The sequence below is a fragment of the Pleurodeles waltl genome, chromosome 11, assembly GCF_031143425.1.
Source record: "Pleurodeles waltl isolate 20211129_DDA chromosome 11, aPleWal1.hap1.20221129, whole genome shotgun sequence".
In the NCBI taxonomy this organism is placed as follows: Eukaryota; Metazoa; Chordata; class Amphibia; order Caudata; family Salamandridae; genus Pleurodeles; species Pleurodeles waltl.
The window spans coordinates 139,553,728-139,579,008 of NC_090450.1; the positions used below are offsets into that span (position 1 = coordinate 139,553,728).

General features: G+C 43.8%; 1 protein-coding gene across 3 annotated transcripts in view; it reads right to left on the bottom strand.

The window, feature by feature from the left end:
- The window catches only part of LOC138265504 (gametocyte-specific factor 1-like), a 424,543-nt gene extending 402,562 nt beyond the window's left edge, over window positions 1-21,981 (bottom strand). For 2 of the 3 annotated variants that reach the window (XM_069213286.1, XM_069213284.1), the window contains exons 1-2: window positions 21,761-21,981; window positions 8,140-8,235 (exon numbers count right to left, since the gene is read on the bottom strand). In XM_069213286.1, coding sequence (XP_069069387.1) covers window positions 8,140-8,226 — 87 coding nt within the window. In that variant the 5' untranslated portion in view covers window positions 8,227-8,235; window positions 21,761-21,981. Of the gene's footprint in view, window positions 1-8,139; window positions 8,236-21,583; window positions 21,633-21,760 lie in introns of those variants that run through there. The other variant, XM_069213285.1, reaches the window with a different exon arrangement.
- Window positions 21,982-25,281: the final 3,300 nt, after the last annotated feature.

Consider the following 25,281-nt stretch of genomic DNA (forward strand, 5'->3'; position numbering starts at 1 on the left):
TATAAATACTTACACCAATCATATCACTCCCCCCCCAACAAAACTCTATAGACACAACCTCAGGTCAGACGCTAACTGCACCAGGTGCGGGTGGAAAACGCTGATTTCCTACACCTCGCCTGGTTATGTCCCCGCTGCTGAACTATTGAAAAGAAACTGAGAGGGCACTAACCACAATGTTTGTCCACTCCACTAGTGCTCACACCATTAATGGCCCTACTAGGGTAGTCTGAGGAGATAGAGGGCGGGCACCGTAGATATGTAGACTTTGGCCTCGTCCTGGCCAAACGGAGGGTGCCATGCAAATAGGGCAGAGGAAGGGCACCCAAATTAAAAGAATGGCTCTCTGACTTACACATACATCTTGAGACTTATGCTGAGCTACAGCCCCCCTCTTCGCGCCCCCAAAGACATATGGGGGCAACTGAACACGTACCTACTTCAACACCCAGACAATATTTCAATCACAGCTTCTTAAACTCAATCTAGACTCATTTGCAGTTTGTGGACCCAGCCCCGTACACCCAGATACATTCAGGTAAGTCCCATATAGAAGGGAACTACTGCTACATCCAACGTGCCTCAGTGGAGTGGAGGGGTGGGGGGGTGGGGGGAGGGGGGGAAGAGGATAGCATTGCTGATTTGATACCTCAGGTGCACTGATTCCCGCAACAAGAATTAACAGGCGGGGGAGGCCACCGGACACCAAGCTTATTGGCTTCTAAATGTGTGCATTAAGAAATGTCAAATGTGATCGGGGTGTGACCTGGAAGGGTTGTTAAATGGCATGTGTTCGTTCTTTTACTGCACCTATTAAACCAATAAACGGGGTAAAAAAGAAGAGGTCGTTGCCCTACTGTCCTTAAAGAACTCCAACACTGAGTCCACCACCCCTACAAACCAAAAAAGGGAGATAGTGCCCATTAACAAGGCCTGAACATTCCCCGAAAAGCCAGTGGTTTTCAACAAAGCATGGCACCTAAGGGCCACAGATGAAGTTGCTCTGTCCAGTGAATCTCATGTCCAGGCGAACTTGGCAGCATCTCCACAGTGAGCAATTCCTTGAGACAGTATGGCTCGGGCCTCCACCTAAATCATAGGTAGCAGTTGTGCAATCGAGCCACAGATCGTTTGGGAGTCTCAGCACAAGAGGCACCCGACCGTAGTGTTAGGCTGGCAAAAAAAGAACATCCTCTTCCCAAAGGTATCCAGTCTCTTGGATTCCCTATCCAGTGGATTCCATATCCAGTGGTTGACTTTGGAGGTGGAAGCTTGGATTACCATGGTCTCAGGGATGGGGTGCTTGGTGAAACAAATGGGACCCCCGGGTCAGGGCGATGGCAGGGGGCAATTGTGCTGTACACAGGAGCCCCGTTAAAGGGCTTGGACCGGTACCCACGTAGGACGTGTGTAAGGGCTTTAGTCAAAGTGACAAGTAGTTTGGATCGGGTAGCTCCCGGTTGAAGCACCTCTGCCACTGAGGGCAACTGAAGGTCCAAGACCTGAGCTGCCCTCCTCACCTTGAGGCACCCTCCTCCACAGCCATGTTGGGAGAGAGACTAGGCCAGTATCTGATACGGTGTACAGTCCACTGGCATCCGCCACATCCTCATTGACCATAAAGGTCCACAGACCCCTCCCATTTATCACCCAATCCAGTCCTGGCATAAGAATTAGGCCCTGGCTCCGATGCGGTGGGTAAAGTTGGGGGGAATGGGTCTGGAGCCAGAACCAGAGTCTGACGACATCCGTCCGGCTGCCTTTTCAGAGTGTGTAATGGAGATGGCGTTGGCAATGGAGAGGGCGACAGGAAGGTTGAGGTTGTTTGACCAGCGGCGTTCTAGATCAGTCCCTGGATCCCAGGGGCTCAACTGGTGCAGAAGGCAGGCCCACCAGTGGAAAACTAGTGGGGGCCCCTCCTGACTGTTGGGCCCGATGGCACTCCAGAGGGGTCGGTCCGCTCAAAGAAGAGGTGAATGGCTTTGCGGAATTCTTTTAGTTGGGCAGGGGTCTGTCTGGCTCAAGGAAACTCTGGGAGGTGCGAAGGCAGCCCCGGCACCAGCCCCACCACAGAGCTAGGCCTCGAGAGCTGACAGCCCCTCGCCTTGTTGGAGGACTAGCGCATCGAAACGACAGACCTCTTTGATGACTTCTTGTGGGGCTTACCGGATTGGAGTGGGACAGCGGCTGTCAGGAGCGACTCTGCGAACAATGTAGGGACCTTCCTCAAGACAGATCTTGACGGGGAGGTAAGTAGGATGAGGCGGTGAGTCTTTCGGCATCAGCAGGGGAAGCGATGAGAGACCGCTTTTGGATGTATGGTGCTGTAATACCCTGCTCGTTTGTTGTCATGATCGCACGCCAGACACCAAAGGGAAACCAAGTGCGGTTTCTGGACATCTGCCAGTGACAGGCACCCCATGGTTTCAAATTCACCTTTTTGGTAGAAATCTTCACACTAGGAGAAAAGTATTTTTTAAAAATTGAGAAAAGTAAAACAAAAAGGTCAGTCACAAATTAACTGAGGGTAGAGCTCTCCCGATCTGAAATGACTGGCATGGAACGAGAAGAGCTGACACCAGTGCACTGGGGTGGCACCTATATAGGCACTGTGCACATCATTTCCAGCGAGGACAACCCTGACACCAGCATGCAAAGCCAAATGACGATATCTACCAGTATGTAGAGGTACTGGTCATCAAAAGTCAGCCACTGAGAGCATGGTTCAGCCTTCTCAAGAACTCTGACACCCTGTCGGACTACTTCCACAGCAAGATAGACACAATCTACAGCAACTTCAACCCCCAACCCACCAACCTCAGCGTCAACAAACTCTACCCACCTGACACCAGCCACTCCATCACCACATGGAATCCACTCACCACCCAGACCACTGCAGCCATCATGTCCTCCGTCCACTCTGAAGCACTCACCAACCCATGCCCGCACCATTTCTTCACCCTCTGAATAAAAAAAAAATCAGTGTTAAGCTCACCAACATCCTTAACACCTCCATCACCACAACAACCTCACCCAATAGATGGAAACACACTAAGTCAGGCCACTCCTAAAGAAATACTTCACCAACCCCAACAAACTCATGAATTACTGCCCCATCTCGCTGCTCCCATACCCGGGCAGAGTCCTCAAGAAGGCCATTAGCCACCAGCTCACAGAACACTTAGAAAAAAAACACAACCTGCTTTACACCTCTTAATTTGGATACATGCCAATCACAGCACTGAGACTGCCCTGATCCCCACCACTGACATTAGAGCCCTGGTTGACCATGTTGAAACAGCAGTCCGAATTCTCCTCGACCTCTCAGCATCTTTCGATACCGTATCCCACCACACCCTCCTCAACAGACTCAGCAGCATTGGCGTTCAGGGGAACGCCTACAAGTGGATCGCATCTTTCCTCAAAGTACAAACTCAGAGAATCTGCCTGCCACCCTTCACCTCTGAACCCAACAGTATCTTCTGCGGGGTACCCCAAGAATGGTTCCTCAGTTCCATCCTGTTCAATACCTACATGACACCACTCCCTCACATCATCAGAACAGAGGGACTCAACATCCTATCCTACGCATACAACACACAACTCAGCCTCTCGCTCACCGAAGACCCCTACACGCTAGAACTAAGTTCTGCAACAGTGGCTAACAGTTGGTGGCCCATCCAAACTCAGGCCCACACCAACAGACAATGAACGCAACCTCTATACCATCCTCGGCAGTAAACTCACCATGAAGCTCCAAGTGAACCTGGTCGCCTCCTCTTGCTTCCACACCCTCTGCATACTCTAAAGAATGTTCAGATGGATTCCAGTCAACACAAAAAAGGTCGTCACCTAGGCCCTCATTACCAGCTGGCTAGAACACGTTAACGCACTTTACTCTGGCTCCACTACCAAACTCCTCAAGAGACTCCAGACCATACAGAGCGCAGGGCCAGACTCATCCTCAACCTCCCCAAATGAAACAACTTCAACCCCCATGCCCAACTCTGGAACCTTCACTCGCTCCCCCATCCAGAACAGATGCCAGTTCAAGCTACTGACAAAGGCCTACAAAACCCTACCTGACCAGGGACTGATTGGCATAAATCAACCACAGTGTGAATTTCCGCAGACACCTTCTCTCCACCTCCCTGGCCCTCACACACAGGAACTGTATTTGTCGCAGCCACAGCAGTAGGCACTCTTTCTTTTACTGTGCCGCCAAGGCCATCTATAGCCACTCTTTCCACCTACGAACAGCTAGTGGACTTAAGAAGGAAACTCAAAACCTGGCTTTTTAACTAAGGCCAGAAAAACCTCAGCGCTCAGATACCCTCAAGGGTGATACAAGTTCATCAATAATGTCTTATTGATGGACTGAAAGTTTCCAGATTCAGAGTGACACCTGAGAAAGATTCCAAAGTAAGGAATACGCAGCTAGAAATCTAGCAGATACAGAAAGTAAAATCTCCTACGAACCTTATCCTTTAATCGTAGAGTTTCAAAAGTGATAAAGTACTTGGCATAGCATATGAGCAGGGCTGCCAAGGTAGTCAAAACCACTGTTATTCCAATCCTGTTACTTTTACAAAAGGAACAATCATTTGCAATGCAATAGGTCTCACATTTACTTGAGTTAGCGCTATTGGCATTGTAAAAGTATAACTGGACTTTTTTTGCCAAATTAATTGGTCAACCCTGCTGCATATTTTGGTCCTTTCTGCCACATGATTCCAGTGGCCCTGTATATAACTAAAGGGCTAGTAGGCCTACTGGAATATTTTTTTTAAACAAGGCCCTTAAAATACAAACTACTCCTAGGTACAAAAAGTATTTACTTGGCAGTTGGTACAGGTGACACTACCCAAGCACAACAAATAAATAATTGTGATACAGATTTTGTATATGTGAAACTTTTTGACTTTGTCAATGCTTGTTGATTTTAGGCACAGGGAGATTAAAGTGTTTTGCTTAGAATCACAGGATAGTAAGCGGCGCTGAGACTCTAACCTGATTTCGAAGTTAATGTGTCAGCAGCTCTGGCTGTTATGGCACATCTTCTCTAGAAGCAATTTGCCCTTCGGAATATATGTGATGCTGTGGTACCCCAACTGAGTGGGCAACAAGTGTAAGTGACTGGCGAGGGCAACTGTGTCTGCATTCCAGCTGTAGATTCTGAAAGCATTTGTGTGAAACAGCGAGAACTTTAGCACCATTGGACTAGGGGTGTGAGATTTAACAATGCACACATCCCTACCCAGAACAACCACCAAAATGATTCCAATTACACTGAGTGCGCTGCAGTAAAAGGTATTAGATGGGAGTGGTGCTTTCTGGGAAAGAGGGGGAGGTTTGGACAACTCCATTTATTGTAGCAATTACTTCATATTAAGCGATTGAGTGACAAGAGGATTTGGATGGGTTATTGCGAGAGGGATGTTTATAATGGAGTTCATGCTGGAAAACAATTATGCGGATCTGAATATTGCTCTAAGAGATGGGTGAGAGATGTAACCAGATATATTACGCATAATTGGGAGGTGATACTCAATGACTTCAAGAATATAATTTCTAAAATAAATTGCTAACTTTTTTTTTGCTAGACTTACTAAGCAAAAATAATTAGAAAAGGAGACTGTTTTGTAAAAAAGCATGGTTCTATTAAATTACCATCTATAGATAAAGGTTCTCGAGAAACTAATTGTACTTTCTCACCTATCCCACAGAGTGCCATACCCACAGAATAGCAGTACCACTGATGGCAAACTGAAATACTAAATCTCTTATTCTCTCAGTTCGGACATAAATAAGATGAGCCATGTGCATTTTATGGGTGGAAAAAATGAGTGCAAGCATAAAGAGGTATGCTGAGAGGCAAACGTGGGAAAAAAATAGGTCAGGGTTTAATATATTAAAATATACAGATTAGCAGATCAGAGCAAGACACACTGGGCAGAGCCAGAAGTACTAGCAGAGAGGGCTATAGTTTTAAAGTAGCTGTCCATACCACTAAATGCAAGCACTTGAGTGAAGGCAAAAGGATACACCTAAACAGCCAACAGCATTAGGTGAGAGATAAATACTCCACTGGGCTGAGACAAAACATGACTGAAAGTCTCAAGCCAATGGCTGACAGGGGCTGGTCAAAATCAGCCAATGATTGAAAGGAATGTAGCTCTCTACTATATTCTGTTTGACAAATAAAATGTCAAACAAATAAAATGTATAATCTCTCTGGGGGAAAAAAAAAAAATAGATATTATCATCTATGTACCGTGAACTACCACTGGGCTCTACGATATAGGCAATGACCCATTTAGTAAGTATTGGGCAAAAACCCAGTATCAACCCTATTACTAAACAGAAAGGCCTCAGCAAGACGTAGCTCTACACTGAATAGCGCAGGTAGGCGGAGCTGGTAAGGAGTACAGAAACTAAAGATGCCATTCCCTTTGCAAGGATGCCTCAGATGGCCACAAGTTTCCGTCACTGAGGTGGTTTCATACTCATGGTTGTGAAAGAACCAGCAGGGTCACTTAGGAAGGTGCATTTTCTAATTTGAGTCACTGAAGATTTCATACAGAACACTTAAGTTATCAAAAGTGGTCGTTATCATAGCTGTGGGAACTGCCTGCACTTAAGTGGAAATATCAAAGGTGGAAGGCTAAAGCCCTAAGGCAAACCCTAACAATGCGCACCATTTCCACCTAGGCACTATTTGCTTTTTTTGCCCAACTTTTGGTTTTTTTTTTTTTTCCGATGATAAACTGCAGTGATTTAAAGTGGTTTCCTGTTTTTAGAAGTATGTTTTGATAAGAGCATCAAGAAATGATGTTTAAGAGTTAGAAACGTGCCCTACCGAGATGATGACTTAATCGCATGGCACGTCTTATACCGCACAGCTATGGTTCAGAAAGATCTATAACAACTTTGCTAGACTGCATAAGTAAAAAAAAAAAAAAAAAAAAAAAAAAAAAAAAAAAAACGAGTTAGAGCTATTAGCGTTGTAAATTACTAACTGGACTTTTCTAGACTAAAGGAAAAAGAAGTTTGCTTGCAAAGTTATCGGCAAACGTGCAATTATCCATGTAACAGGGGCGATAACCAAGGCGGAAACGAAACCGCCCCCAAGGAGGGACCAACATAAAGCCTTCACCAAGGGAAAAAATAATTTTTGAAAGGCAAACCCACAAACAAGTGACAGTGATGGGCGTGCAGTGGGCGTGGTTAAAAGCCCAGATACATACCAACACATCAGAAAAGCAGAACATGCGCGCTGCTATGCTCCACCTAAAAATAGCTGTGGCAGAAACCACACCATTAGATAAGTGAACAAGACTACTGAACTTTACACAAGATGTAACTAGCTATAAACTGAACATGTACCCTTTAAACAAGTTTCTCATAATATATTTTATTAAACCTGCCATAATTTAAGCCAAGGCGGCTATTTCGAGCAGTATTTTATTTTGTTCTTGAAACGTGCACTATCTAAACATGATTTAATACTAAACTATAATTAAAAGTGAGTATTTACTCTTAATTTCTTTGAGCTGAATAAACAGTACTAATCAAGAAAACCTAAAGATGAAACTGTTTTCATCCATCAAAACACATCTATGAAAACAGTCCCATCGTGACTTTTTTTATTCTAAACTTTCAGCTCGTTCTGCTTTATATTTCACGCTTCGTTCGTCATGGGTTCTATCTAGCAAGTTGAATTATTTTACACTGTGCCACAGTATCAGATATTTAGCAAAATACTAGCCTTCCACCTTCGATGGAGTGAAATACCAAGTTCACATGGAAAGTTCTCACAAAAGGGCTTGCTTTAAGCATTTAACGAAAGGTTATACAAATAAATGCTCAACTGCCGACCGCCTAATCCAATTAAATCACTTTTACAGAACAGCACTACAGTAAAACACGAACCACGTTTGTCAGACAGCAACCAAAAATATGCTAAAAGACAAATATGGTGCACATTTTAGTGAAAATAAAATGCGGGATCTTTAATATATTGAGAATGGGCTGTCATTCAAATTATCCCATAGGCCAGGGTACATTTCTGAAAAGTGGGTATTTGAATCTCTAGGGGGTGGGGGAGATAAATCAGTGCATACTCAAACGTTCAATTACCTTGCAGATTAACATATGCAAGCGAAACTCTGTGCTTCTGATTTGATGGTCAGGATTAAACGGGCAGATCATGCCAACTAATGCCATAACGCCTGTCTGAAAAAATAGGGAAGAGAAATTGAGAAAGAGCCATAGAACAATCAGAATAAATTACATCACAAGAATACAGCTCTCTCTATTCGATTACAGACAGTCACTAAAATCCACTCCAGACTTCATTATACCATACTGCATAGTTTGTATGGTGCGGTTTTGCAGCACTGTTAGATTAGAGAGATTAGAGATACATTCTTACCTGGTCTTGAGACAGCCATAACAGATTAGTCCGTTTTCTGATTCCAATAACTAAATCACCAGTTGTATGGTTGTGTTGCGTCCATGTATACGTTTGCTTGTATGATGGACTTCACCAATTTACTTATGTAATGCTTTGGAGAATTTGAAGTACCTGGCGTGAAGTGTCTGGCAATTTAGAGTAGAGCGTCGTGTTAGGGTAGACAGTAATCCATTAAACCAAAAGTGTTGTGGGTGGCTGGGAAGGGGCTGGGTTAGGTTGTTTTGATGGGGGATATATACTGTTATATGAAAAATAGTGTCATAGGACTTTGGTGAGATAACAATATGGTGCCTCTGAATCACGCTCCACAAAACACACAAAGTTAGGGTAGTCTAATTTATATGGCCCGGTGCTGAAGACTTGAGGATCCAGTCAATGACAACAAGTTTTAACACCAGACAAGTAGAAAGTTTGGTTGCTCTCCTGCTACTAACTTAGCCACTATCTCAAATGTGACACATTACAACATGAAATCCATAGTACTACACCATGCCATCAAATATTACTGTAACCATGATCAGAAGGTTCAGAGCACCGGATGCCGGATACTTCCAGCCCATCTATGAAATGGAAACAGATCATTTATAGCAAATGTAGGGCAGCTGGTGATTGTCTTGGGGATTTGTTTTCCATGTTCTGCGGCGGAAAGCCTGGGCCTTCTGATTAGCATCCCATTAACCTGTCACTTTTTCAGTTATTTGAGACACAAAGTTCAAGTCACGCTATAAATACATCAAAAGGACCATGCACCTCAGTCAAGTAGCACTCAGGCAGACAAGTCAAGCGGGTGTGTAACTCATAGGTCATGTTTGTCCCCGCATGGTTATGGAGTCACTCAATGGAGTCATTCTCCAATTGAACAACTATGCCCCTTTCATTTTCTATTCACCTCACGGTCAGGCAGAATGTGACAGAGTAGAGGGTGCTTCTATATGGTTAAGTTGTTTAACCCTGGGAATATGCTATGTCAAGTTAAGCCTCGGATTCACTGAAAGTGCAATCTAGTGCTTTCACTCAAGAATTTAAAGGCGATGCTCGGAGCACCCAGTGGTTTCTTCATAGGGTCCCTCTGCCGCCTTATCCATATATTCTCTGTTTGCATTTCCATCCTTTGAATTTGGGACCGATCAGATAGGATCCTCGACCTCAATCTACAAGCAGGCTTGCACTTCCATTATGTACCTCATCACAACTTGCTTCCCTACGTTGATGCCTGAACCCCTGCAGTACATGAGGATGACTGCAGGTTCTTCCTGACCTCTCAACAGCCCTTCACTTAGCTCAAATATTGTGTTAGCCACGCCAACCTTAGGATGGTCTTCCCCCAAACTTTTTGCCTTGCTCCCACATTTTTTCTGATCTCGTTTTTGTTGGCCTTAGAACTCAGTGACGTTATCACTCCTAACCAGTGCTAAAGTGTGTGTGCTCTCACCTCTTAACATGATAAAATGGACTTACAAGTAAATTAAATCTGCCAATTGGATGAAAGTCCCTAGTAAAGTGGCACAACATGTACCCAGGCCCTGTAAATTAAATACTCGTGTAGGTCTGCACCACTGATTGTGCCACCCACTTAACTAGCCCTTGGAAACATGTTTCAGGCCTGCTATTACAGCCTGTGTGTGCAGTTTTAAAATTGTCATTTCAACCAGGCCATAAATACCAGGCCAAACCTTCCTTTTTAATACCTATGTCACCCCAGGGTAGACCGGAAAAAGCCCATAGAGCAGGGTGTACTTTATTTAAAAAGTTGGACATGTACTTTTCACTTTTACATGTCCTGGTACTGAAAATCTACCAAACTCTCACATTTGTCTTTCACTACTGCAAGGTCTACCTCTCCCATAGGAAAGAAATGGGTTACTTTATTACATTTATTAAGTGATATCTTTCAAACCGAAGCAGATAGGAATGTCATGTTTGATGTCTAAAGAATTGTAATTTAAAACCTTCTTTACTGGTGAAGTCAGATTTTACATCACCATTCTGAATATGCCTCTTTTAGAAAGGTGGCATTTTCTCGTCCCAAGTATTTGGTGCCTGCAGCCTGTATCCTGGGTCACATGACTAAATGTATCTGGCATTTGGTCTTTGAGTTTTTCTACAAGATAGTGAAACAGAGGGGAATAGGTGTTGGCAGGATGGGCCATCTCTGACATAATGAGGGGGGAGGAGCTGTCACCCACCACACTTGCACACCTCAAAGCCTCTGCCATTGCATACTAACAAATGATTAGGCCCTATTTTTTGTGTCTGCAGAAAAGCTGGAGCCAGGGCTGGGAAGCGTGAAATTCCAAACCCTTCTGAAAGATGGAACTCTCCATAACTTTCTCCTACTTCAAAGCGGTCACAAGGTATAACTAATGAACCTTCAGACCCAACTCTTCAGTAAACCTCTTGACCTGTGGCAGACTCAGAAGGACTGCTGCACTGAAAAACTGTTAATCTGTTACCCTGCTACCATGTGGTTTGCTTCCCTACTGCATGAAGGAAGGACTGGACCTGAATTTTGAACCCAGGGCCACCAGGGTGACTGTAAGGGCAAGTCGGCTGGTCTCCCATGATCAGAATCTCAGGTATAGAAAAGGCTGCAATGACCTTGATCTCAGCACCTCATTCAGCTTGCTGTGAGTCACCCCCCTAAAGTGGTGCGGTCACTGTGCCGGACCCCTGGAAGTAGGTCTCAAGGTGCTCTACCAGCCCAACTGTGGTCAGAACCGATGCAGCTCTGCTTCACAGCTGCCGCAGTGTGACACAACCTGACGCCAGACCTCACATCTCGGTCTGCAGCCTCCTTGGAACAGCCGCTGTGTGACACATTCGCAACACAGGCCTTCACATCACAAGCTGCTCGTCAACGCTATCCTCGACAATGCTGCAGGACTTCGCATTGCAGCACTCCGCCTCATTTGAACCGCTGCTGAACAGTGTATCCTCGGCGCAGGATCTCACAACACCCCCCAAACCAAGATTTAAGGTACTTTGTTCAGCAGGCCTAACTTGATCCCTGTATCCACCCTGTGCTCCATCGAAGTCAGCCTGAACTCGCAATTGTGTCCTGGTCCGACGTGACAGATACCGACAGTTGCGCTTTTAGGCACTAACTGCACTGAATCTTTATAATTGGATACCTCTGGTTCTACTGATTGCATTTGAATTGTTTTGATCTAAAAAAAAAATGTATTATATTTCACTCTGGTTTTCTACGTTGGTGAGGGATTTTTCTTGTGCTGTGTTTTCACTTCATTGCTGTATTAATGGCTGCATCCCTGGAAGACATTCTACTTCTGCACTTGTCAGGAGTTAATTTCCAACCTTTCCCACCATGGGAAATATTAGGGAAGAGCTTGTGAAAATACATAAAACATGCAAGTTAGTAGGTTTGCACAGACTGAAAAGGGCATTCCACCCCTGTAACGTTTGCTCATAATGCCTTCAGCCCCAGTATGTAGATCTGCAGAAAGGTGGCAAAATAAGGAAATTGCTAACATCGAAGCCCTGAAAGGAGGGGCTATTATCAGAGATCTTATATAATGAGAATGCTACCATAACGTGTCACTGTTTTTTACATGGCACCAAATGGACAAGTAGATTTATGAAGCAACACGTCCTATGGACAAGTAGATATTTTATTAAATTCCACACCTCTGCCAGTCCAGGTCCAGTTGCCACTAGTCAGCTGAGCAGTTGCAAGAAAAGCTTATTAGACATTACCTTAAATACCTTTAAATTTTGCCCTTCGAAATGCTAACTCAAGAGAGTAAATCAATAGTACTGGCGAAACCCTTTATGTGTCAAGTAACCCAAGTCTAGAATATATAGTTAGTCCAGAGATATGCTATGCCAGACAATTTCTGAACATTAAATTCATTACAAAAGCCCCACCAAACTGAGCATATTACATCAAGTCTTCAGGTTCCATTTTTTAATGAATTTAAAATGGTAAAATGTACAAAGCAAGTTGTCTTGGAAATTATCAGCTCTAAAAAACAACTGGATATATGTTGGTGATAATTTATGTCTTCTCATCATAATTCACTGATACAGTAACACTCCGGTCAAGAGAAGACCAGTAAAATAATCTGAAGTTTAGCAGCCCAAGACACCGCTAATCTCCCATAGAAAGGGCAACAAGCATCCATGCACAGGACAAAATGTTTGGGGTTCAAGGACATCAACCCTTTCATGATTATTAAGACAGTTTGGACAAGTAGGCCCAACCCTGTGAAGCATTTTGGCTTCCAGTTCACAGTACCACATTATGGAACTGTTGTAGTGCATTGTCTGTGGTTAAGGTAAGATTTGTATTCCAACTGTAAATGCTGTTCAAACTTGTATTCATGGTTCATTAACGCAAAGTCTTTATTAATAGAGAGAGAGCTCTAAGGAAATACCGTGGGCTTGGCTTGCACTACCGTCAGCTGTTCCACGTTTGAAAAATGTAACAATTTGAGGCTACCTATAATGCTCCCGGAAAGCTCCCGGATTCCAATGCTTTCAGAAGCCTGAAAGCTATACAGATGAATAACTTTCAAAATAATATGTACATAACAAATAGCAACTAGAAAAATATGTTGATCAAGTGCGAGCTTAAGTGCAATTTCTTTGAGACATTATGTAAAATGTGTTGATACATTCTAGTATTTCTAAAAAATGTTAATAATTGGTGTCAAATCTGGTTCAGCAAGGAGCATGGGAAACATTAAAATAAACAGGCATTGTCGAAGACAGTAGGTCAGGCACTGTGGGACATCTGTTTACTTTGTCAATGCACGTTGTGTTTTAGCATAGTTTTTGAAAACTGTTGTAGGAGCTCTGGTCCCCCACACCAATCTACTGGTTAAAACTGGCTAAAAGCAAAAAAAAAATTTGTCTAAAAAATAAATAAATCATTTTGCCACCATACTCCTTGGCACTAAAGGAAACTTTTGTGTGCTGATGTGCTCCTTGTGAAAGAGCAGAAAGCCATCACTCACAGTAGTTTACCACATATGAAGTTATATATATTCACTGTAAAAAAAACAACAAAAAAACAACGGTTAACAGGATGTTATACTGAGAAATTGTAATATGTTACCTCGCAAAAAAAAAAAATCTTAGAAGTTTACTGAAGGAAAAAAAAAAAGGGTTAAAGGGATGTTATACTAAGGTGAAAATGTCAGTTAAAACGTACCGTTTTAAACAAACAAAACTACTGAAATCACCAATTAGTAATCTCAAGTAACAATAACTTGTGCCCTCGCCATTGACAGTGTTATCAAATATGTAATTTCAGAAGTCATTAGCGCTTTTATCAATGCAGTCATTGAACATCAAGACTGATGCAATATGCAAGAGCAGAAGCAGTGCAAGATGAGGACTTGGGTACGACCACGAGCCACAGGAGTGGGAACAGTGCCTGGTCAGCCAGGGCCTGCGCCTAACCCGCCCCCATCCACTACTATGCATGGCTGAATATTTCATGAACAATACAAACAGTTTTATTTTTAACTAAGGCATCTGTCAAGGCCAGTGGTGCCAGCCCCAAGGCCCCAGACGCCCATCCATTGTTGGTGGCAGAAGGAGCAGTCTACTTTTGTGTGCTCCCACCTGAGCTGGAGCAGCTTATTTATCTGCTTCCACCTGGGCAGCAGCAAATTTGTGTTTCCTTCCCAGTAGAGTGCAGGCCCTGCCCGCGCTCTACCAGGCAGGGAACACACAATTGTCTAGCAGTATGGTTTCCCCAAGACCAATCAATGGCTTGGGTAGGAGGACTGCACGCATACACACACACACCACCTTAAAATGTATAACTTTGCCCCAGGGCATGGGGTCACCAAGGACTCCTTGAGCCCCGGGTCGAGGCAGATGCACACTCCTCTTCCCAATTTAATGAGGAAAGCAGCCCAAAGGATTAGGTTCCGGGGGACAAACATGGCCACAGGGATAGGGTATCCCTACCCAGGTAACCAACATTTCTTTTTTTTTTTTTTTTAGCATGACTGGGGACTGAGTCCTAAAATGGCTGCCACCACTTTTTTTTTGTAGAGGTGGTAGCCGCCATGCAGATCCTATCTTGATTTCTGTCTACTCCTCGGACACTCTGAGGCAAGAAATAAACAAATATTTTAAACATTAATTTCTCAAAAACTACTGAATGGATTTACGCCAAATCACAAAAAGCTTGCTTTCTGGACCAAGATTTTGCTTTCTGCCAAACTTGGTGTAATTTCTTTCAGACATTTTTACTGAATCGCTATTCAGTTTTCCTATGGAAAATTGCAAGTGGAAAATTTGGGACCCCGAACCTTTCTTTTCTCAATCCCCATTTGGCTTTTCACTTAAAAGCTTTCCAGAAAGGATGAACCTTTTTTTGGAAAGTTTTGTGAAGATATCTAAAGCAGGTTAAAACGTTATCAGCTAACCAAACAATGACTTTCCTCTGGAAACATGGTCTCAACTATAACTACCCAGTGGCTACAAAAGTGCACCCATGGTATATGTTCTTGCGTTAGTGAACATTTAATGCTTTCATGGATTCACAAGAATTTACAGAAGTAGACCCAGAAATTGTGGTCAAGCAAAACTTTGCCATGTACATTTTTGAGTCAGAAATATGCGTCTGTATGTTTGCTTGTGAGAAAATCTGTATAGGACGTCCAAGTTAAATTTCCCTATAACTTCTTTTTTTCTCCCAAAACCTGTTAATCATATTACTTCTGCTCATCAGGATTAAATTTCCCAAAAAATAGGATAAGTGTTTTTTTATTTTATTTTTTATAAACAGGACTGATATACTTTATATGGTATCCCCCACGATCAATAAGCAGATATTTAAACAAATTCCCCAGGCCTGGCCATAGAAATGATTAAATAAATTAAACTAGGCAAAAATAAATCCTTGCTAAATTACTACATTTCCTGATAGGAAGAATATGCATTTTGATAAATTTACCACAACCAATGAGGGTGAAAAGAAAATGTTTCAATCTCTACTGACCTTTATTGCTTTTACATAGTACAACCAGAAAGGATTGATAGAAAAATATAATTAAGTCAGAGATTTTACTACTAAGTTGAAGTAAGTCACAGTACTTGGGACGCCTGCTCACGGATTTTAAGGTAGGCTGCTTGTTAGCTGTTGGTTCTCTAAAACATTAAGAGAAGTCTGAGACTTTCTCAACCCTTGTAGTCAACTGCAAAAACAGCAGGTAAATTGCTTTGTGTGATATTGCCAAAGGTATGCTTTTAATAACAAAGTAAAACAAGAACAGTTTGAGACAGTAGCAACAGCATGTGGCCACTGGGCCTGCCTGTATTGTACTTAATATAAAAGTGGTCTGAAACCATGTGTGTTATACAAATAAATAAGCATTTGCAATGCAATGGGTCTTGCGTTTGCTCGAGTAAGAGCTATTAGCGTTGTAAATTCCAAACTGGACATTTCTTGTCACACAAACTGAAAATAAAAAGTAAAACAGTTGACATAAGCGAACCAGTTCAAAGTGCCGCCGTGAGCGCAAAGGAGAGAGACAAAAAGAAAAAGAAGTTCACTCGCAGTAAAAGTTATCAGCAAACGTTCAATTGGCCATGTAACAGGGCCGATGTCCAAGGCAGTAACTAAACCGCCCTAAGGAGGGACAAATAAGGCAGTTACCAACAAAAACAAAGGATTTTTGAAAGTCAAGCCCATGATTGAGTGATAGTGAAGGGCGTGGTTAAAGACCAAGATACATACCAACACGTCGGAAAAGCAGGGCTTATGCACGGCTATGCCGAACCTAAAAATGTAGGTCTTTCATATAAGGTTTGTATACTGCTAATGAAATTTGAGATTAGCACATCTTTCTACAACCTTTCACAAGAAAACAACTGAACAAGAATGAATGCTTTCTGAGAGCAGAGAACAGCCACCAAAATGAACCCGTTTGTGTTCAAGACATCTACAAGTGATGCAACCATTTTGTGTGGTAAGCAGAATTTCAACCAGGTGTACAACTATGCTGCTCACCAGAACATCTTTGACAATAACTGTAAATTTAGTAGAGCTAACTATAACTTGCTCCCCCCACCATGCATGGTTTACGACCTCACGTTTTATCACTCATAACATGTTCTGACATTTTATGACATCGCTGCCATCTCAAATTAAATCATTGATGACATCATCCAATGAGTGTTAATTTGTTTTATACTTTGCATAGTGGCAGGCAATGCAGTAAATGTTATAAAATGTTAAGCGCCTAATGGGTCCTTAGTGTGTAGAGGCATTGAGCATGTTATGAATCTTTGTATATATGACTAACACTGTATGCAGGTGACAGTTGATGACTCTCATACAAGTCTTGCTTGTTTTCGAAAAAAAGTTTATAACAGTACAATTACTGTATGTAGTAAAGACAAACTATTGTAAGCACCCTTTAGTTTGTTAAGAATATTATCCTGCAGAGACGATTGCCTTATAGGGCAAATGACTGTGCACCAGGTTGTTTCTCATGAGAACTTGACTTTCTGCAAACAGTGTGGTACAGGGTAAACTCACTGTATAAGGTACACACTATTAATAGTATCCACTTATTTTCTCACAAGAAACAGTCCTGCGGGTTCACTACAAAAACAGATGACATTCTGTTGTTTTAATTTGGGGCCGGGTTGGCAGGGAATCGCTATCCTGCCATCTTATATGATTTTTTTTGTTTACTTTTTATTTTTAGGACAGGAGACTACATTCCGGAGTACTTTAACCCCTTCGATGTAAGGCCTATTCCCCCCCCCCCCTCAGGTGCCAGGCCTTTTTTTGGCTATTTGGGGCAGTCTGAGCTTATGCCCTCATAACGTTTTGTCCACATAAGCTACCCACACCAAATTTGTATCCTTTGAGGGCGTGGCCAACTAAGATGGCCGGCGGGAAGCGTCTCTTGTGCGCTCCACGTCCCTATAGCCTCCTTAAGGTATCCTAGGGTGCCGGACAGTCGTTCACCCCTCAAAATACGAGCAGCAGTGCCCCGACGACAGTAGCGGGCTACTAACCGCTTTTGGCTTCTTTGAAGCCCCCGCTCGGCTGTAGAGCTGAGTCGGACCTCTGCCGGACGGGCACAGCCCGCGGTGGACCTGATACAGCCTTCCTTGGTGGGCGTGGCTGCTGGACGATCCACGGAGCGGGTAGCTGGTGTTCTTTTGGGGGTGGGGGGGTGAGTCTTTGGGGCCCTTATCCCCCTGAGGTGAAGTGAGCGAGGCGGACGACTGGAGCTGGGGTGGGCGTTTGGTCTCTGTTCACCCCACGACGTCATTTCACAGAGAAGGAGGTGGGGGGGCACATTGGTTCCCTCTTTGGATTACCGTACAACACATAAGGCTCTGATATATTACCCCAGGTGCGGATCAGACCTGCATGTCGACAATGAGACGCGGGGACAGGAGTGGAGGCAGTACATGGCCCAGTCTGGGTTCCTGAGGAGTGGCCTGGGGTGACGCACCGCTCTGCAGAGCTCTCTGGTGGGAGACGACAAGTGTCCCTATTCTGGGACTTGAAAGGTGGCCACGCTGCAATGGTGAGGTGTTTTTTGCGCTTTTTGAGTGTGTGTAGAGGTGTGGAGGACTGGGACCTGCGACTGTGCGCGTAGTGTGCACACCTGACCTACCTAGAGTGGAAGGTGAGGCTGCGTTGGCATTCAGAGGCCTCTGTTGTGGATATTTGGGTCAGATAGCTGATCTGGACTGTCCTGGTGACACTTCCTATTATCTCTCAGTGGAGGTAAGATGGGATGGCTACGGCAAACTACGCCATCGCAGGGGAACACAATGGAGCAATATACTACACCCATGCCGCTCCCACAGAGACAGACTCGTTTGAGGGGGTCTGGAGAGGCACTGGCGATGCCGGCCACTGCAGAGAAGCCCTCACGTGCTGCACTGTTAGCTGCCATTCATGGTGCTAGAGTGACCCCGGAGGGGAAAATAGAAACAGTGGCTGGGGAGGTGAACCTTCTTTGAGCTGATCTCTGCAAGGTATCTGATAAGGTCAAGGTGGCGGAGGGATCGATTGTGGACTTGCAGACAGAGGTTGGCACCTTGTGCAAACAAATGGCTCAGGTCACTTCTACTGTCGGGACATTGGAGTCGAGGCTGGAGGATTCAGAGGGCAGATCCCGACGGAACAACGTGCTCCTCCTTGTTTCCCAGAGCGCGAGGAAGGCTCCACGTGGAACGTTTTGTTGAGCAATGGATCCGACATGTATTACAGCCGGTGGGGTTGTCCTGGGTGTTAGAGATGGAACCCGCTCACAGGGCTTGGTAGCTCCTCCTCGGCTCGGGGCACCTCCGAGGGCCATCATAGCACGCCTACAGAACTATAAAGATAGGGACTGTGTGTATCCTACTGACCGCCCGTGAGACCGATAGGGCTGTCTTTAAAAATTGCAAAATATCCAATTACCCTGACTATATGAATAAGGTCCAGTCCTCCCGAAAGGGGTTTTTGGAGGTGAAGGTCAAGCTTCGTGCCATGAAAATCAGATACATGTTGTCGTATCCGGCACGGCTGAAGGTGATTTCCGTAGGCAAGTCGCAGTTCTTTGATCATCCCGAGGCAGTCTGGAGATGGCTGAAGATGTGTGACAAGGTTGGCCTGGGTCCTTCTGGGCGGTCTGGAGCTGGCTCGACTCGTACTTCTGGAGTGGACAGTACGTACTGGAGGAGGCGTGGGGGCCCAAATGTAAAACCCAAACCCAAAATAATCAAATTTCCTCTTGCTTGCCAGGGGATAAGATGTTTTAGTGTCCAGGGGGAAAGCTGAAAACTGTTACCCCCTTTAGTTGGGGTGGGGGCATAACCATGCCCATACTGGTTGGAAGACACTTTTTTTTTTTTTTTTTTTGTTTCCTGGCATCTACTAGGCTTTCTGCCCTCCGGGGGAGTGGATCGGGGATAAGTGCACCATCTGCCCACCGGTGGGCAGAAAACCTTTGTCTCCATGTATTTGAGTTGGGGGTATGGCCATGCTACCCCCCCTTCTTTTTGGAGGAAAAAAAAGAGAATCTTCTCTGGTGGGATTTCGACCCCCTTCCTCCCCCCAGGGGCAAATGGGCCTAACAAAAATAGACCGATCTGCCCCCAAGGGGGGTAGAAATGGCCAACAGTAATGTGCCCCCATGGGGAGCGACCCTTGCCCAAGGGGCTGCCCCCCAAACAAAACACATATACCAATCCCTGGTGCCTAAGTGGTTCCTAACCCCCTTGGGGGCAGATCAGCCTAATTAACATAGGACGATCTGCCCCCAAGGTGGGCAGAAACGGCCTAAAATTATTTTTCTCCCCAGGGGAGCGACCCTTGCCTAAGAGGTTGCTCCCCTTGCATGAACTGACCAAAACAATACCTGGCGTGTAGTGGTTTCTGCCCATCTGGGGGCAGGAATGGCCTAAAAATAATTTGCCCCTAGGGGAGTGGCTCTTGCCTAAGGGGGGGGGGGTGAGGAGGGGGGGGGGCGGTCACTCCCCTCCTGTAAAAAAAATTACGAAGTAAACAATCCCTGGCATCTAATGGTGTTGCCCCCCTGGGGAGCGGCCCTTTCCCAAGTGGGTGCTCCCCTTATGCATATTTATGCAGGTGTTTTAAAAACTCCCTAGTGTCTAGTGGGCATTTCTGCAGCCCATTGCATCACGATCGGGCTGCAGAAATGTTCAAAGAGGCAGGAAAGGAAAGGCCTTTATTTCCTTTCATGCCTCTGCCTGCCCCCACCTCCCGGTCGGAAGAGAAATGCTTTCAATTTCTCTTCTGATCGTGCTGGAAGCTTAGCTTCCAGTGCGATGGGAGTTGACCTCTGACAAGGTCAGCGTGTGATCGTGTGCTGACGTTATCAGACGTTAAGGGGGGGAGGGGGCTTGGTGGAAAAGGAGGGTGTGGGCCGGGTGCAGGACGAGCTGGTCTCGTCCCCGGCACACGGCGACCAAGGCTGAGGGCGAGACCAGCTCGTTCAGGGCACCCAGGGGGTTAACGGCTGCCAACATTTTTCTTCATGTTGCAGGCAGACAATCAGTGTGTTCACTCCTGCAGGAGTCTGACTGCTAATGCCCAAATGAAAAAAAGCTCCCTGGGCCAATCAGAAAACTCTATTTTTGAAAACTTGGTTTGATGGACTCTTGTGAGTCCTTCGAACCCACAGTCCAGATGTACAAATTTTTGGAACTTAGTATTTCCAAAACTACTGAATGGATTTACATACACCAAGACACAAACAGGCCAGTTTCTGGACCGAGGTCGTTTCCTGTCGAATTTGGTGCAATTCCATTTAGCCGTTTTTGCTGTAGTGCTTCTTTAAACAAAATGTCTATGAAAATATTCATAGACATTGCGTTTTGGGACTGCCTTTTATTCCCTCTGATCTGCTTGACGGATCACCCCGAAACTTTAACAACCAGGCCAAAATATATAGCATTTTGGGGTAAAGTTTTGTGAAGTCATTTCACTCACACACACAAGGCTACACAAAAATCAGGACTGGCCAGACATTAAGGTTAAATGCCTACATTCCTGCCTTTTCTGACCCAGTTTTTGCTTCTCAAACTCTGGTCACCCTACTTTTGACGCAGTACAAAAACAACATAACATCATAGCCCATTTTACTGCTCTTCCACACAACTTTTATTGGCATATTAGGTACAAAACGGGTTTAGTTTTTTTAATTACACCTAAAAGCAGTGACCGCAAAGGGCTATATGTAGCGCTTTATATAGAAATATAGATATCCAGGTACTCAGAATTTAGAGTATCTGCTTGCACCTGAGAAGCGCTGGTACTCTCCAATTAAGTGTATTACAGCGGTGCTGAGAAGTGCAGGTACTCTCACTTTCAAATTAAATAAGTGCAGGTACTCAATATACACACACACACACACACACATATTCTCTAACTTGCTTTCCTCTGGAACATAAAAGATGTGGCCTGGAAATATAAAAGTGATTTTAAACAGAGCTAACATGGGACGTGATGTCTGTATTCAATGGGTCTTCTTGACTTTGCACTATCTCATACGATGCCGCGTACCTACTCTGTCCGTCGGTCCTGCTAACCTCGGGTGTCTACAGAGATGTGTGTGGTCTTAATTTTTATACCGTTTCACGAGCACCTACCTTTTAGCAGCGGTGTCTCTTCCAGAAAAGTCTAATTGGCCGTCAGCCCGCCAGCTCACCTTTGATAGCACTTATGTTAAAAATGCGCGCGCGACTTTACTTGGAACTTTCCAGTCTCATTTTAACTTAAGAATTCTCTAAAATGAGGTTTCTCGCAAACGCTGAAAACAGTCTTACCGATCAAAATGTTCCCACTCACGACTAAAATCTGCTCGCATCCACCTTCGTTGTCGAACCGTTTTTACCAGTTATTAACTAACGTCTTTCCTCTATAAAAACTAGTCGGCCCTGAAGGGTCAGCACGCAGAGTTCACACCCCACAACTAATGGAAGAGGTAAAAACATACACAATAAAAGCACCTAAGGGAGGTGATCTTAGATTGGTTGGTGGAACTCTCGCAACAGAAGCGCGGAGAGGTGAGGATTGTTCCAGATTTTGATTGGTTGAAAGAGCTCGGAGGCTGGACACATGCTTAGCATTGGCTAGTGGGAAACTTATCAATTCTCCATTGGCTGGATGTACATTGAGGTACGTGTCACTGACGTAAAAGACAGATAACGCTGTAATTTTACCAAAGGTTGTTTTATGCCTGATGGTCTGGAATCATTTCGTATATTCCGTCTACTAGTTTAGTACGGTAACATGTTTTTCTATCCTCTGCAGGTTCTGATGCGTTAGTTGTCTGCAAAGAACGGACAACACGGCCTGTACAACTGCCTTAAATATTTCCTACAGCATGTATCGTTCTTGCGTGGCATCGCGAATCCACATCAGTCTTGCACATTTTCTTGTGTATTGGCATTTTCAGGAATAACCGGGTTTAGGATGTATCAACGCTGTATAAATCACTTGCCAGGTTACAATGACGTGTTGCGTTGGCTTGTCACAACGTAGTATTTAAACCCAAGCAGTATGAGTTTCATAACCGTACATAAAGTTATTAAATCCACATTGCTGTGAAAGTTACATCAGTGGCATTTACTGTTTGTCGTAACGCCACGATCTGTACACAAACTAACAAACGAGCACCGGCCAGCTCAAGGATTGTAATAATGGTTGAATGAAGAAGCAGGCAAGGTCTGGCGTGATTGTGGGGCTGATGAGACAGGTCTGTGGGTGGGGTGGGTTTTGAGGGGGAGGGGTGGTTTGGAGGCCTGTTTTATGGTCTGGCGGAGCGCTTTTTCCTGTTGATTTTTCAGATTAAAACAAGTATCGCCTGCAGCCAGCACGAATGCATAGTTTTACAAAATACTTGTATAGCGCCTTTCATAATTTCCATAATTGGCAAAAATCGGCTATTTTATAGTCAACTGATTCGCTAAAAGGGGAGCATACTTTTCTTTTGATACCTCGGGCTATTTTCAGCCTCAGTCTGACCCTGGACCCACGTGGAAACTCTTCATCTACAATTGTAGAGGGACTCTTTTATGTAACGGCTATCTCACGTGGCTCTCTACAAGGAGTATAATTTACCACATTACTTCACAGATGCCGTTACAAATGCTCTTCTCGTCTTAATTTCCAACACATGATTAAATGGATGCATCATTGTTTGCAGATGCAGACATCAACTTCGTATTATTTTCACCAAGGGCCTAATTACTTGTCAGTTCATATGAATGAAAACATTTTTTTTTATATTCCAGCCTCATTATTTGGAATATATGACAACGTTATATAAATATACAATAGAAGATTACAATACGCGTTTCTTTATGTAAAATACAGCAATACAGTTTTTAGTGTATATGAAGTGCTGAAAAGAGGCCCAGGACTTCTTATCTATAGTCACAGGTGCCGTTAGTGGTTTCGCCTATTTGTAGCCTTCTAAATGTCGCCGTGTTTCAGCCTTACAATTATGCGGCCTTCTCTGGACTCGGTTTCCGTATCTTTTTAGATGTTTTTCCTTCGATTTCCAATTTTCTTAGATTAAACATAGTTTGTGATGGCTTCATTTCTGGATCCATTCTGTTGCCCTGAAACAGGTGAACTGCAGATACTAGGAACACGTGTCTAGTGTAATGGCACAGTTGTGTTCTTAAAGTCAAGTTTACTCCATCATAGTGTGGGGTGCAAACCATACTATTCATCTGCAGACCATGAAAACTCCTTGCTCGATTAAAAGCGTCTAGATATTTCCGTAGACGCTTTCTTTTGTTCCACGCTCCATTGCTGCATCTAGGTTTGCAGTACCGTACTTACACGTGTATACAGTAGAAGAATCTTATGCCATAGATGCTGAGTTTTCGTAGTTAATGTGACCAGGGTCTCACTAACAGTTTATCTAAGAGGCCTTGGTAAATCTTGATGGACCTGTGCAAGCCTGCGGGGAAAGGCAACTGAGTCCTCGCTTGTGAGTGAAAGATAGCCCTTTCAACTTCAGGTGCTGCAGTTCAGAGATGTATTAAACTGATTAATTAGCATGTCTATGGGTCCTGAAAATAAGATGTATAGTTGTAATTCAAAACCACATCTGACATGTTAGCGACTTGACAAAGCATAATCATTTGAAACAAATATGAGAATTATTTTACTGATTAAAAACAGTCCATTTTAAATGTATTAACCAAGCTTACCTCCCTTTTATTATAACGTCTTGTTATTTTAAAGTTCAACTGTCCCTTTATATGTGGAAAAAGTAATGATGATTTTTTATGTGATACTGTCAAGTTTATTTGTTTTAGTATAACGCTTACAAAGGCAGAAAACTCCTTCTGTGCATTGATTGATAACCTCTGAGGTCTTTGAATAGTAAACTGAGCTCTGCCCTTAGGCACATACTCTTTAATGTACCAAAGACATATGCACTTGACACCGTCACTGATTTTAATTTGGTGAAATCCATATTTGAAGCATGATGCTATAAGAGTGTCTACTGTCTTAAAGTATTCTTTGCATGAAATTGTTTTTAGGAAAATAGTATATATGCGTGTGTGTGTATATATAAATATATATATTTCTTACTGGAGGTCACCAGTAGGTAGTTATAGTTAGGACCTAATTTCCTGAGGAAAAGCGTTTTTTGTTTTGTCAATAACTTTGGCGCAGTTTGAAAAATCTTCACAATTTTCAAAACTAGTACGACAGTCAGTTCAGCGGCAGCATTGAAAGTTTTCAGAGTGATTTGTCGAGGGGGGGGGGGGATCCCAAAATTCTTTTTCCCCATGCAATTTCCATGGGGATTTTTAGACACGACTACAGCCGGAACCACTGGACAGAATTATACCAAATTTGGCAGAAAGGTAGCTCTTGGTCCAGAAAAAAAATCATGATTTATTATTGTTATTTGGTGTAAATCTGTTCAGTAGGTTTAAAGTAATTAAGGAAAAAAAACAAAATTGTATATCTAGAGATGCAGAACCTCTTCTCCACGGATCCAAGAGATCTCATGCGGAGATCTGATTGTCTGCCAACACTTCAACCAGGAAGTGTTGGCAGTCATTTTGGGACTTAACTCAGCCAAGACCCATAAATAAAGTAGAAAAAAGAAAGGGGGAAGCATAGGAATAATCTGATACCCTAGTCCTGGTTCTGGGTTCCCTGAGAGACGTGCCATGGCAAAAAACAAAATAATTTTTTTCAACAAAATAGCGTATGATCCGTAAATCCTCAGCAATATTTTTTTCTTTTTTAAAGAGACCCAGTTCTCCCCATGTCACTGCATCACTCTTGCTTCTGTCTCCTCCTTGCTTTTCCC